The sequence below is a fragment of the Thermobia domestica genome, chromosome 13, assembly GCF_964235325.1.
Source record: "Thermobia domestica chromosome 13, izTheDome1.hap1.1, whole genome shotgun sequence".
In the NCBI taxonomy this organism is placed as follows: domain Eukaryota; kingdom Metazoa; phylum Arthropoda; class Insecta; order Zygentoma; family Lepismatidae; genus Thermobia; species Thermobia domestica.
The window spans coordinates 53,486,402-53,502,319 of record NC_137466.1 but is presented as its reverse complement, the minus strand read 5'-3'; the positions used below and the strand labels follow the sequence as shown (position 1 = coordinate 53,502,319).

Sequence of the window (15,918 nt, the reverse complement as noted above, 5' to 3'; positions counted from 1 at the left end):
AAATTGAAAAATGTATCACAAATTGCGAAGCATCTTTACATCTTTCATTATTACCAAGGAAGCTAAAATGAGGAGCAATCTGAAAAATATTACTATTATTTCAAGAAATTTTTCTTTCAATAGTCAGTTGTTGCAAGAAAAAATGCCTCTACTTTGGGTTACAAAACAGTTTTTCACTCTGTTTTTCCTTCCCTTTGTTGGTTTATTGCTAATGGGTCGTTCTCCAGATCTCTCAGGATTAGAGTCACTCTATTCTTGTTTCTGAGTGTGTGATAAAAAAAGAAAAATGTTCCTTGAAGAAAAAGAACATTGAACAGCACAGAAAATAAGTTCAAATTATATCGGACCTAGCCGATATATGGTGTAGCATGAATGGGGCTTGGATATGGTTAGTAAAACGCAGAAATGCGTTTTATTTTCCAAGTTCCTTAAGCTTGTAATGAACCGACCAACTGTTTGGAATTTACCAAAATTCTTTATTTTTATTGCTGCGTAACTATAGATAATAATAATAATAATAATAATAATAATAATAATAATAATAATAATAATAATAATAATAATAATAATAATAATAATAATAATAATAGATTCATAAAAGAAATCCAATAAATACGAAAATAATTCACAATTCTATTCATAATGAATTGAACTATAAAGTACTTTCGTATTTATTGGACTTCTTTTATGAACTTATAATTACTCATTATAATACAGAAAATGCGATACAAATTGAAATTTGCATAGCAATTCGCAATATATATATATATATATATAATAGAAACAAAACATACAAACCATTAGCTTACCAGATCCACTTAGCCACCTGAATATCTGGATTCAATTCTCCACTGGCGTTAACTCTTAGCTTTTCTAGATCTTTGATTATTATTATTATTATTATTATTATTATTATTATTATTATTATTATTATTATTATTATTATTATTATTATTATTATTATTATTATTATTATCATTATTATTATTATTATTAAAGAAACTAAATGCGTAAAGTTTTTACATACCGGACGTAAAGTAATTTTAAATAAAAATTCCATAATAAAATCTTAATCCCATGATCACTTAGCGATAGAAGATTAAAGGTAAATAAAGATCTAAGCGATATTGTCAAACTTTCTAGATTTTTTCTGGCTCATTTCAAGGCGTATGAATACATATTTTGTGATCTGTGACCACTTTTAACATAATGACAAAGGAGTATGTGCCGACGTCGATTTCACTTTGTTACGAGATTATTCGTGTCATTTTGGCGGAAATGATTACTTAAAATAACTGAACTTAGATGCTTAACAAAACTGCTATTCAAGAACGCTTGGTACTTGGAAACAATTTGTCGAAAAATCTAGAAAATATTTTTCTTACTTTTTATGCTTATTGTCGGTAAGGCTATAAACAAATAAAAGTTGCAACAGTTAAGAGCCTGCCTTACTAAAAATAATACAAAATTTACCATTTTTCTTTTGCTTGTTTTTCATAGGAAAAGGAGATAATAAAATGCAACTTACCACAATCATATATAATGTTACTCTACAACATAAAATATAAACCTGAAGAATGTTCAGTGTTGCCATCCATAGACATGTTGTTTTTGTTGCATCATACGTATCATAATAACATTATTATTTAGTTTAATATCTTTATGTTAAAACTATTTTGTTTATTACAAACTAAATACAACTATTATTTAAAAAGTAGTTCACAGGAAACCAAAATAACATGATACGTAACCAAATGCAGTTGAGTTCGTTCCTCTAGTCGCTGCCTTAACTTAGATTTTAGGGGCGTTGTTATTCTGGCAACACTGTAATTTCTATGGATGGCGACACTTAAAATTCTTCAGGTTCATATTTTCTGTTGTAGAATAATATTATCTATGATTGTGGTAAGTTCCATTTCATTATCTCCTTTGACTTATGAATAAACAAGCGAAAGAAAAATGGTAAATTTTGCATTATTTTTAGTAAGGTAGGCTCTTAAGTTTCTCCACTTATTGTTAGCTATTCTCAAATGACACTATTGCATCACATAACGGTCAGTATGACTGTAAGAGCTTACTGAGCTATGAAAATTAACCTTTTGCCTTTCTTTTACTAATATATTCAGAGAATTTCTGCTTTAAGGAAATACAATGAATACAGAATGACGAAGAAGAGATTCATGTTGCAAATATGCATACTTATCGCCTTCGGCGGGAAGATTAAAATGAAAGAAATAAAAAAAAGGTGCTATAGTATTTTCTTAGAATGACATATGTTGAATCTACAAAATCCTAATTATAATGTAAGTGCCACAAAGTAACTAGTTTCATGCAATGCTTTCATGAGGTTTTCATCTCAAGTTGGTAAACACAGGTATATTCGATTTGTCTCTCTTCTTCTTCTTCTTTTAAAATTTATTTTGAGATGACTGAAATCTTAGAACGTACAACGTCTTAAAAGTCCTACCATGTTTATCTATAAATTAGAGTAATTTGTGTACAGGGGCGTACGCAGGGAGTCAGAACCCCCTTCCCCGAAATCCCCACTTTTGTAAATGTAGTCTACTTTTAGGGGTAATTTTAGAAATTTTCATGTAATTTAGCCTCAAATTGTATTTGGACCCCCCCCCAAACGCTTTAGACCCCTCCCGAAATAAATTCCTGCGTACGTCCCTGTTTGTGTACATCCAGCTGGACAGAAAGCTCTTCTGGTGGAAAGAGCATGAACTCTAGTTTTAGTGTAAGAAAGAATTATGTTGGTACGACTGTTAGTTCAGTAATGGCGGGATGTTTTTTAAGGGTGATCGTATGTACGCTTACGCTACATATTTTGATCCACCAAACAGCAATAATGTGTGGAGTAGAGCGAATTTCGGTGATAAATGGGAAACACTAAACTTAATCTTATATTGTTTATTGTATATTTTAAAATGCATACTGCTACAAGGCTTCCGTCCTTCCGGAAGAACACACTCGCATTCTTTCCATTGAGGAGGTGCGTTCTACCGGCAGAACGGCGGCTCGTATACAGAAGTTCTTCCGGCAGGACAAAGGCTTCTACGTTCTATTACCAACGAAAAATGATAATTTACACAAGGAACGTATAACCTATATAAATTCTACAATCTTATTAATAACGTTAGAAGTTACCTGAAACATTGATTTATATAGTGAGTAGATTTCTATGAGTAAAATAAATTTTGAATATAATTAAATGCCCTGAAAATTGTTCATTATACCACAAGATGATTCAGAAACTTAGCTAAACTTTGCATAATAATTCAATTACCAAAATTATAATGAATGTTCGAAGTTGTATTCATCTGTATTGCATTCAATAACAACTATTCAAACGCAGGATATCAATCACACTGGAATGTTTCGGGGCTATTTCTGATGATTCAGAAGCTGTCAAAATTATATGCGAACAACAAACTGCTATCACAGAAGTCATTCTGAATATTTATCGGAATATGTCGCATGAAACAATTATTATTATTATTATTATTATTATTATTATTATTATTATTATTATTATTATTATTATTATTATTATTATTATTATTATCATTATTATTATTATTTGTGAAACGAACACAAAACATAGCAAACATTTTTTTAACTATCATATCACTACTTCTTGAGACAAATAAAACATGAAATGCAATCTTTGAGTTTAGCGTCCCTTATGTCCTTTAGGCTAAGGGAGACGATGGTTAAAGCAAGTTAATAACGATGGAAGAATTGATGAAATGAGAAAGCGGGAGAAAACGAAAGTATCCTGAGAAACCGCACAGATAGAATATTGCCCACCACAACCTTACTTAGCCAGGATCGAACCAGGGACCCCACGTACCAGAAGTAACCGATCTATTACTGACAAGTAAACCTTACGTTTGGGTGAATCGAGTTGCTGACTGAGACATATATGAGAAAGTAGTACTAAATGTGGTCAGTATTTCGGTGAAGTTTTAGGTGCGAAGCTCCAGGGGTTTAGGAGATACAGCTACCAAAACATCACATGGAAGTACAGAATAGTCTTCATACAGTTGGAGGTAAAAGCCCTGTAAGACCTCTTGTAACGACAAAAGGTGAATAACAAATATATGGGTACATATTAGGACTAGGGGGAAGTCATATAGTAATGGTATACCTGACGGCGGCCATCTTGAAATCCGCCATTTTGAATTAAGATTAAGTTTTTAAAATAGGAATAGGGTGATGTAATACATGATTTAAGGCACAAATTTAATCAGAAGAACAACGGTGACGTTAATTTTGATTTACGCGCAATTGGTAAAAAGTTACAGGGAAATTAAATATTGTTCCTGTATATGTATTAGTCCTTTACCCCACCTTGTAAATTTTGTGTTAATGATAATAATTAAATAAAAAGCTGATGGATAAATATTAGGTCTATGGTAAGAGGTGCATTAACCAGCACAAAACTAATGGATCGCTCCTTACGACTACTGCTTTGACGGAATTGTTAACGACAAATGTGTCAAGTGTAACTCGAGTGTCAGGTGTGCTCACTGTGAGCAGAGCATTTGTGCAAGTCATGCACTCTTTTCTGAACTACATATTGATTGTACTAATTGAGGACTTTTCTGGAAGAAAGACCCAAGTTCAATTATGACTCAATTCCCCTTTGGTCATTTTTCCTTAAATTAGCAACTTGTTTATGCGATAACAAATGCTGGTTAATGATAAAGCAAAAATGGTTATACCGTTGGATTTATGGTAAAATTTGCTATTAATAAGGTGTCACTGTTATGCGTTTTGTTTAAAACTTTTGTCTGATTCCAAATGGCGGATTTGAACATGGCCGCCATCACTCAACTCTTACCATAGACCTAATATTTATCCATCTGCTTGTTATTTAATTATTATCATTAACACAAAATTTACAAGGTGGGGTAAAGGACTAATACATATGCAGCAACAATATTTAATTTCCCTGTAACTTTTTACCAATTGCGCGTAAATCAAAATTAAAGTCACCATTGTTCTTCTGATTAAATTTGCGCCTTAAATCATGTATCACATCACCCTATTCCTATTTTAAAAACTTAACGTTAATTCAAAATGGCGGATTTCGAGATGGCCGCCGTCAGGTATACCATTACTATATGACTTCCCCCTAGTCCTAATATGTACCCATATATTTGTTATTCACCTTTTGTCATTACAAGAGGTCTTACAGAGCTTTTACCTCCAACTGTATGAAGACTATTCTGTACTTCCATGTGATGTTCTGGTAGCTGTATCTCCTAAACCCCTGGAGCTTCGCACCTAAAACTTCACCGAAATACTGACCACATTTAGTACTACTTTCTCATATGTGTCTCAGTCAGCAACTCGATTCACCCAAACGTAAGGTTTACTTGTGAGTCTCCGTGCCCACCTTGAGACAAATAAATAAACTAATTAATTTAAAAAAAAAAATGAATTAAAAATTAGCATGCGAAGGATAACACAATCAAAAATCAATGACGTTACATTTTTCTCTAAGGAAAAAAAGAAGAAAAGAAAATAATATATGCAAAAGTGTTGGCATACCTGATGGGTGGTTTATTTGGCCTTCTCGTATATGGTCTCCTGGTAGGTATTCCAGGTCTTCCCAGTGGATTTCCTGGTCTCGAACCGGGTCTACCACCCGATCCAGGCCTTGATGGTGGTACTGCAGGCCTTACAGGTCGTCCTGCACTTGGAACAGGCCTAGTTACATCAGTAGACGAGGTATCAGGAACAGCATAGCTAAGAAATGAAACATTAAAAATAGTTGCACTAAAACCATCAAAATATGATCTATCTGTAAGTTTCATTAATCACAACAAAATACTAATTAATATATTTCTATTATAATTGCAGCTGAGAAGTCTTCTATAATTTTTTTCTTATATTTTCCCTATTAAGGAAATACATATTGAATACAACACTAAATGCAAAATGTAACATCAAATTTCAATTATACAACGGTATACCACTTATCTTGATGCGACCTTGTAACTTTTAAACTAATAGATAAAATATGTTCAAATTGTGTAATATACAAATATCGGCAGGGAGACGTTGTTTGACATTCTCCGGAATACCACTAGATCAACAGTGTTGTCAACCAAACATCATCATCATCATCATCATCATCATCATCATAGGTATTCTGCCATTATTGGCAGGTCAATTGCTGCAACTGAGAAGCTTACATGCTCCACGGTCTTCTGCTAACCTCTTCGACTTTATGTATGATTTCTCTGTTTTGATATCTTCCATTAATTGTAGTATTCTTCACCCTCTCCCTCTCTTTCCTGCCATCATACTCTCTAGTACGTCCTTCATAATACAGTTCCTTCTTATCCAATGTCCCAACCAATTTCTCTTCCTCTTCTTAATATCTAAAATTGTTCTCTTCTCCCCTACCATTTCGAACACCCTCTCATTCGTTTTCCGTTCCGTCCAGCTAATTCTCTCCATTCTTCTCCATACCTACATTTCGAAAACATCCAGTCGTTTTTCATCATTTTTGCGTAATCTCCATATCTCCTACCCATACAACACGAATCATTTTTATAAGTCTTTTTCTCAACTCTTTATTCAAGATCCGAAAATAGTCTCTTTTTTCCTCTAAAGGCTTCTTTCGCCATTTGTATCCTTGCTTTTATTGCCACTATATCACGTCCTTAACACATTTCAAATCTACATATCAAACGAAAACTTAAAATATCAACCCAAGCCAAGTAAGTTTGTGGTGGACAACATCTTGTCTGTGGATTTTCTCAGGATACTCCCGTTTCCTCCCACTTTCCCATTGCACCAATTCTTCTTTCATCACTCACTTGGTTTGATCATCGTCTCCTTTAGCTTAAAGGCCATAATCGTTGGACATTAAACTGAAAAATTTCATTTCATTTAAAATATTGAACTTGTCATTCAATGTTGCAAACTAAGGATACTACAGTATCACAAAACATCCATATTTTGGTTATCTCTACAGCAATAATGACGTAAGTAAGATGGACGTGTGAATAAGTACCGGTACTTTAGTGTCAAATTCTATGACCATGATATTTAATGAATAGAAAGAAAGTTACAAGTGATTGAAAATTTCACTTTTTTTCAAAAGCATTTATTTCGAAAAAAAAAAAAATCTGCTTCGATAAGTACATCACCCAATCACAAAGATACTTTTCAATAGATGTAAAGATCATAATGCCATTTATAGCAATTTAATATCTCAAATCGTTCTGAAGATAAGGTAAGAATTAGTGAAATTTGCAACACTGTTTAAATTATGTAATTCTGAGAACCTGTTGTAATTTCAGCTACCAAAAACTATTATTGGGGTGTTACAAAACAAAACGGAAAATAGCAACCATTTTAGAAAGTTCTCAAAAATATGTCATTTTATTCAATATAGCATTCTTTTTATCATTTTGTTCTTCATATTTTCAGAATAGTTTGAGATATCGAATTGCTATAAACGGCATTATGATCTTCACGTGTATTCAAAATCATCTAGGTAATAGGATGTAATTCTTATGTAAGCACTTTTTCGAAATAATATCCTTTGAAAAAATTCAAATTTTCAATTCCTTGTAACTTTGTTTCTAGCTACTAGTTCGAAATACGAATATGATGACCATAGTATTTGACCCTAAAAGTAGGTACTTTGAATATGCATTGCCCAGTTAGTCTCACTTGCATTATTACTGTTGTAGAACCGTCCAAAATTTGATTGGTTTTCGATGTTTGTAATAATGTAGCGTTCTTAGTTTGCAACACTATATAACAAGTGTGCTATTATAAGTTTTAGTTTAATACACGGATTTGAAATATGTAATAACCTGACGTAGTGCCATTTGAAAAAAAAAAAAAAAGACATAAGATTATGTTAAATTGGCAACACTGTTAATCTGGTTGTATTGCAGTGTATATCAAACAATGTCTCACTGTCGCTATTTCTATGGTACGAAATTTCAGCATTTTGTATCTATTAGTTTAGAAGTTACATGGGCATACCAAGATAAATGATCCATCCTATATAACTTTGTTTCGGAGCAACAATTTTCTCATTTTAGTGTAAACAGTTCCTTTACTTCTTGAGGGTTATGCGAAGTGCATGAATTTGAAAATTCTTTAAAGTTCCTAAAATGAAATCTTGATTTTAGTGTCTTACGTTTATATCTTACAGAGACTATGGACTAAAGGAAATGAATCTTACATAGAAGTGAACCATGGCTGAAATGACTAGAAAGTTGGGGGGGGGGGACGAAGAACTCCAAGAAAACTTACGGACACGATGTTGTTCACCAGAATCTTACATAGTGCGGTATCAAAAGTGCAATTTTCGCATAAAAGGTAAGCGCTCTACGTTAAATCATCAACCGCACCTTCCCAGTAATTCTCCTCGTTCAATACCTTTTTGGACCTTCCAAAAGCATTTCTAACTAAAGTACTAGCAGTGTTTCTTCCATGCTTAACCCCCAGTTGACCCCCCCCCCCCCCGAGCTAAGAAAATTAAATTGCTATTGTCAATATACAAAATACAGTAGTATTCCAGTGCAGCTCCCTCACATTTTGATCTTTCCACATTGGAGAAAATTTTTTGAATAAAAAAGTCTGAGTACTAGGTCTTGCAGGAATAAGTGTTAATAAAGGCTTCCTCAACCAATTCCATATCACTACTCCCTTTTTCCACATCTTCTTGTCACGGGACAATTTGATTACATAGGAATTACGAGCAGGTTTATAGGAACTAGTTGGAATCCTTTCGAAAGAAGAGCTCTGAGCTGGCAAGGAAAAAAGTGAAAAGATTTTAGAAATATAAATTAGGATCCTGTCTTGGCAGAGAAAAATTGGCGACTTTGTTTCTGCGGCAATGAACCTTAAAGTTTTATACGCCATTCCATAAATTACCGTATTATCTCACATAAACAATAGAAGACAATAAAAAATAGCTAAGCAAAAGCATAATATTTTTAAGTAACTGTTTTTTTTTCCTTTCCATGTGGCGAATAAATTGTTTACAGTAGTTGTATTTTCCTACCTTAAAACAGTGGCGGTTCTTTGAGGAAAGTTACATAAGTAAAAATTAATATTTATCTACAAGTAAAAATTAATATAATATTACTACATGCTAAGGAAGAAAACTTTCCTAAAGTTCTAATTCTTATGTACAACAATTAGGGCATTAAATAAATTTTCTTCTCTTAATTTGTGATGATAAAATTTTAATATTTACTTATGACTTCCCTCAAGAACCGCCACTGCTTAAAGAGTAATATATTATCTCTAAACTATAGAAAATTAAGTTCAAAAAATCCTATCTAGTCACTGACACAATTCATTTTATCAGAAGGAGAAAGAGTAGGTTTGAACGTGACTTTACATTTCTCATTTTGTACATCAATGACTACCAACGAAAGGTTATTTTCCTTTATTTGTTGTTGTTGTTATTATTATTATTTCTGTCTCACTTTGCAATTATTCAGATACTGTGGTTATCTAAAAATGTAACCTCTCAGTTTCCATCTTATTAGCCTTAAGCATAACTACACCTTTATATCATTCGAGGTTTCCGTTATTCTGTAGAACCAAAAGAGAGCTTACATCACGATCACATGCACTGGATTTCTACTTCCGCACTCCCTGCTAATGACAAACACTCTTCTATGACCAACACCATAACTGTATTCAAAAGTACTACAAAATGCTCAAACTCATATACATCTCTTTGCAGAGTCACGAATAATTTCTGTTCTCAACAAATTCTTGATTTTTTTTTTTTTTTTTTTTTTTTAAGTAAGTCTTCTTCATCTTTGGCTGCCAGTGGCTTGTTTTCTCTCCGTGCATGCAATTATGAAAATTTCAAGAAAAAGATTTTACTAAAGAATTCTTTAGCCTTTTGTTTTTCTTGAGGTGGTAGGTAAAACAAAGGGAAAAAACATCTTCTACAAGCATGAAAAGAGGAATAATTTTACCTCAACAAACCTTTTCAGCGAACAGGCTATTAAGAGGACATAGGGCTTACGTGAGATTCTAATATGCATTCCTCTTATTGTATCAAACCCAGGATCACATGTATACAAACCATGTGTGTTAAGTATTTATTTGTTCTGGGTTGCAAGTAGCTTTGGGGTATGAAGGTAGCTACCTGTAGGTGGTAAAACAAGCAGGACGTGTATGCTATTTACATAAATTCTAAGCAACAAAAAATTAGTAAATATAACCTTTTGTCCAGGGCCAGTCTTAGGCAATTTGTCGCCCCGTACAATGACATCGTTTGCCGCCCCACCTTTCTCCAGGAAGAATAAATCTTAAAAGTCACAGTTTTAAGCATGCTACTCCATCATGAACAACGAAGGAGAGGGAAATTTCACTCGCACTCAGAAATGCCTAAACACTATAAAAACAATCTCGTTGTGTCTGTTTTTTTCTTTCTTTAAATAATAATAATATATTATGTTAGTGACAGATAAAGTAAACACATCTGCAGAGGAAAGATCTTAATCCTTTTTATAGAATTCAATATCGAGTTTCAATCTCAACACATTTGTTTGCAATTCAAGTACAACTAGCTCCTCTATTTTTAGTTCTTGACTTTCCTTCTAAATCTGTTATTTAAAAAAAAAAAAATTATTTCCACCTTCAAAGATTTATAAAATTATTTTCACTCACCTTTTAATTATTTCCAACTTGTTTGTGACCAAGATAAGCCTAGTTTTCATATCCAAACTGTGATAACTAACTAAATGGAACAAGTGTTCGCTACTGTTCGAATTGAGATCTTATTGACAACAAGTCAAGCAATTCATACTGGAATTTGTTTGACCGTTTGGTTTAGCACTGTCCATGTGACCTTAAACTAATAAGATCTAAACATGATTTATGAATGTACAGGGTGTCCGAGAAATCCTTCCCTGATTACAGAAATTGATAACTCAGGCTAGAAATAAGATAGAAATATGAAACTGGTGTTGAATTGTTTACAAACTATAAAAGTTTTGGTCACATCAGTACACTTCCACATAAGCACCCTTGGTAGCACGTAGCACATCTAGGCGATATTCAATTTCCATCCACACATTAGCCAACATCACTGGAGGAATCGATGCAACGACTGTGGTTATTCGTTGCTGCAGGGTTTCAAGATCTGGTACACGTGTTCGGTAGACCTAACACAGACAAAAACTTTTATAGTTTGTAAACAATTCAACACCAGTTTCATATTTCTATCTTATTTCTATCCTGAGTTATCAATTTCTGTAATCAGGGAAGGACTTCTCGGACACCCTGTAGTATTCAAATAAAAGGTCAGTTTAGTAAATTTAACTACCATCATCATTAAGTTTGTTTCCAACACGAAATATTTATTTTAAATAATATAATTATGACAGATTTCGCTACCCCTCGAAATTTGCCGCACCGTGCAAACGCACGTGTTGCACATATGGTAGAGCCGTCCATGCTTCTATATTTCAGTTTTTGAATTATTTACAATTTGAATTATTACAGCTGCAATGTTTCTCAGGACTTAAGGTAAGGACAGATTAAGGTAATTTTAGCACTACAATCAGGCCCGTATTTGTATTTTGTGCGCCACTGTGCTCTAAATAATTTGCCTCCTCCTCCCCCGCAAAATTTATGTTTCAAACAAGGAAACAAACAAGCCGTGATTTTGCAAACATACCAGCTCTTGTTGAGTAGCAGTTTAGGTATGACAAGTTACGAATTTACAACGTAATTTTAAATGACCTAATTCTCTCAATGATTATTATAATGTGGTGTTCTACCCGAAGGTAGGTGTTTGACCAGAAGGTCCCTGGGCAAGGTGAACTCATGGTAGTTTGCCATTCCCTTCCATGGGATGATGGCGTACTAAGGACGGGACCTACAGCTTAATTTGGGGTCCGAACTACGTGTGTCTCCACCGGTAATAGAACCTGTGACCGCTTAATTACAAGGCAACGACCTTAGCCACTCATCTATTGGAGACACATTCTCTCAATACTGGCATGTAATTTATTCATGTAGCTTTCAATTTACTGTCCGGAGAAAGTGCATTCTATTCATTCTTAAGCTGTCTGTGGCGCTTTTCAACTCGAGAACCATAATAGATAGAAACATGAAGTTTTAATATGTTTTAAAGCTCTCAGAGAAATGTTCAAAATTACCTGTTCCAGGTCCCTAGGTCACACCTGAGCTGAGATATGAGGTGCAAATAAGAATAACCTGGGACTATTTTAAAAATAAGAGTTGAATTCATGGTTTTTGAGGTGGCTGAGATGAATAGTTGCAGTTTTAATCCCATTTAACTTGAAAGTCATACTGCACTCCCCAGGAAGGGGACGAGATTTTAAAAGTAATCGAAAACTACCGATATTAGTGTTGAATTCATAGTTTTTGGTATCAGTTTTTATTATGTTCAAGTTGATCCTTACCCCTTAAGGTGGGGATGGGGAAGAATGACTTTTTAAAAATAATCAGATAAGCTAGCTAATTAGTAACTACTGCAATTAGAGCGAATTAAACACATTAACATATCTTCTTGCGCTTGCGCGGGACTCTGCGGGTTGCTACTTTTAAATATTAGTTTATTGTGAATTTTTTTTAAAAAATCAAAATTTTGCCGCCCCCTAAATTCTGCCGCCTTGTGCTCGAGCACAGAATAGCACTTACCTAAATACGGGCCTGACTACAATATTCTATTCTATTCTACAATATTTTATATTACCTACTGTAGGTCAATGGTGGGTCTTGAGAGGTCAGATCAGCAAAAGTTTCCATTTGCGAAAAGGAAAACAACTTTAGACACCTTCAGAAAGTTGTATACAAGAATTAGTAAATTAGGTAAGCTTTTAGCAACAAAAAAAAAAAAAAAAAAAAAGAATTTTTACAGTTGTGACTTTCCTGAAGGCCCGCCACTGACCTAGGTATAAGAAAGAATATAAACCCTATAATAAACAAATACACTTCCTAATTTCTTCTTTTCGGTTTCAGTTCGTAAGTATTAAGCACAAACTTACTCAAATTACTTTCCAATTAACACTTTCAACAGTCAAATTAAATACTTTTTTACTACTGCATGTCCATTCATTTTTATTATTGTTGGCAATTCATACAACTAAATAGTCTGCCACTATCTATAAAAGTATATGTAACTCTTTTAGTGATAAAACTATGTTTACAAAATTACAAATCGTAAATAACAACTTTTATTTTTACTAATATAGCTGTTTATAGTGTATCTCAATTCTTATCCAAGTTTTCTCTGTCCATATTGTGATTGGACTTTTTTCTTCTTTTGCAGTTGAACCACGAAAAATATATAATTTGTATTATTCTTACGTTAAAATAAATGTTTTAGTTATTCGTTTATTCTTTGGAACCCTTGATGTGTTCCATAATTTCAGATTTCACATTCCCTTAGTCAAGCGAATGTTACTGCATTTATATTTTACTTCATGAATTCCAGTGTTAATGACTTGTTTAACAAAAGATTGTTCATAGACTGTTAAAGCATTATCCGTGTTAATCGAAGGTTTCAACTTTGCTTATAAATTACATTTTTTTGAAGGATTTTTTTAAAGTTTATATGTAAGTCTAGGAAATATGAAGATCGAGATTTTAATTTTTTAGATTTGGATTTTATAGAATGGGGTTGTTAATGAAATATTTATTTATGAAATATAAATAAAATTGTTAGAGCCGTTTCTGAGAATATTGCATTTTTATTTTATTTATTTTCACCCTTCAGTAACCCACCTTTATTTTTAGGGGTAGAAGGAAATTTGGAAACCCCCTCTGAAGAATCACATGAAAATTTTAAGTTTAAAATTTGGTTCCGATACGTTGAACAGTATAGGCTCTAGGCGAGTGTACATCAGAACGAATGGACTAATGGATGAACGTACGAACAGACGGGCAGATGTCAAAAAATCACGTTTTCGGTATCTATGTGCTATGAAAGAGTAAATCAGCTGAAATCTCGATTTTTTTTCCACGATCACCGTACTTTCTCTCCTTTCGTCGCTCGAAAGTAAAGATGACTACATAAGTAGCCTCTCTGTATCTTTTTATCGGATTTAAATAACACTTTTGTTTCGTTAATGTTATACAAGTCATTGTACAAATAACTCTTGTGTTAATCAGAGAATTCACGTTGATATGTTCATTTTTATGGTTCCTATGTATATATTTCCTTACTAGAACGCAGAACTCGTAAAAACTGTCTGATTTGTAAATTGTTCGTAGAATAACTTTATATTCCGTTAAGTGTTCCTCTTTGTGCACAGTTCTATGGTCGTATTTAAACCGAATGTTTTAATCGATTTTATATATTTACAGTAAAGAGCACTTTGGACACAGGGAATGAAGGCACAAGAGAAGTGTGTGTGTGGAGGCAAAGGATCCACCCTTTCTTGACTTAATCACTCATGGAAGTAATATAGACAGCATTATACTCTACTCTCTTTTATTTCCCGTGTCCATTTTAAAGAGAATGGGTGAAATTCAGAGCTGCACTGGAACGAGAAATATTCCCTGCTCTCGCCGGGAATCGAACTTGGCCACTCAAGTTGGCATGTAGACACCATACTGACTATAATACCATGAGGTATGTACACCTCAGTTATTTCTTATTTTGCGGCAAATAATGGATCCTAGTTTTATCTAACCATTTCTTGTAGAGTAACTTTATATAAGATATGTATTTTGCTTCTCGATATTATGTACATGCATTTGAAATGTATGTTATATCTTTACAAATTGTACTTTTTTCCCATGTTACAACGAAAAAAAAAAACTTAGGAGTTTCTTCCTTATGTTCGATGCAAAAATACGCCCTTTGGCTTAAGAATCGCAAATATTCATGCCACATAAACAGAAGTTCGCTTTAGATTGTCTGTACAGAAAGACAGTGGCTTTTTTTTTTTAATACAATATAATCAACTTGTTGTATTTAATGAGTCTGTTAGAACAGTTATGAACTTGTACGAAAATAGATCTCTTTGAAATCAGGATATTTTTCCTTCTACGTAAGGAAAAGATAATTAACAAAAAAATCATTGCTGTGAGACCATTTTTTTCTTTTCTTTAGTTTTTTTTTCTCCTTACAGAAACCGTTTCTGCTCTTCTTGTTCGTCCTTCCTGTAGTCATTTCAGAAGAAAAAAAAAGTACGGGTGTAACACTAAGCTTAATGACAGTTCCGTAAGTCACCATGCCCTATGGCAAAATTCTATTTGCTTTTTTTTTTTTTTTTAAGTTATTTATTTACGAGAAACAATAATAATCAGTAACTACGATGACAACTGAAATTAACAACTTTGTAAGCACTTTCGACACTTGTATGTGTATCTGCAACGTTATTATAATTTTACTGCTTTACAAAAACAACCAACTAAACTGGAAAGAGTTTGAGAATTAACTTCAATTTCTTATAGATGTCTCTGGGAATGAGATATCTAGTGATTAATATAGTAATTTAATTTTAAAAAAAAAACATGTTCTTGCAGTAACAATATTGCTTTTTTGTTATATTTGTTATTTTATTATTTTTGTCGACTGTTTGATTGATTCCTGAAAGACTATTAAAACAATTAGACCTATTAATAAAATTCATACAGTCTATACATAAATAGAGACGCCTTTCTGATCTTTATATTAGCTTCGAAAGTGAAGTCATATGACGTCTAGGAATTACATTAATGCACATTCTACTATCTTGATCTTTTGAAATTGATTAACTTTGGGTTAAAACGCTGGGAATATTTTTTACCTAGACAGACCACTATGGCTTCTAATGGTTCTACTTTTGACTCATAGAGATTACATTAGTACGCATTCCCCCATCTCGATCTGTTAAAATTATTTAACTGTGTTAAATCGCTGGGAATACTTTTCATTCAGGCAGATAA

At 33.1% G+C, this 15,918-nt stretch overlaps 1 protein-coding gene across 3 annotated transcripts in view; it reads right to left on the bottom strand.

The window, feature by feature from the left end:
* Positions 1-15,918, bottom strand: part of LOC145668151 (uncharacterized) — a 180,230-nt gene that overhangs the window by 49,293 nt on the left and 115,019 nt on the right. For all 3 annotated transcript variants that reach the window (XM_081735737.1, XM_081735738.1, XM_081735739.1), the window contains exon 4: positions 5,563-5,760. In XM_081735737.1, the coding sequence (XP_081591863.1) occupies positions 5,563-5,760 (198 nt within the window). The remainder of the gene's footprint in view (positions 1-5,562; positions 5,761-15,918) is intronic.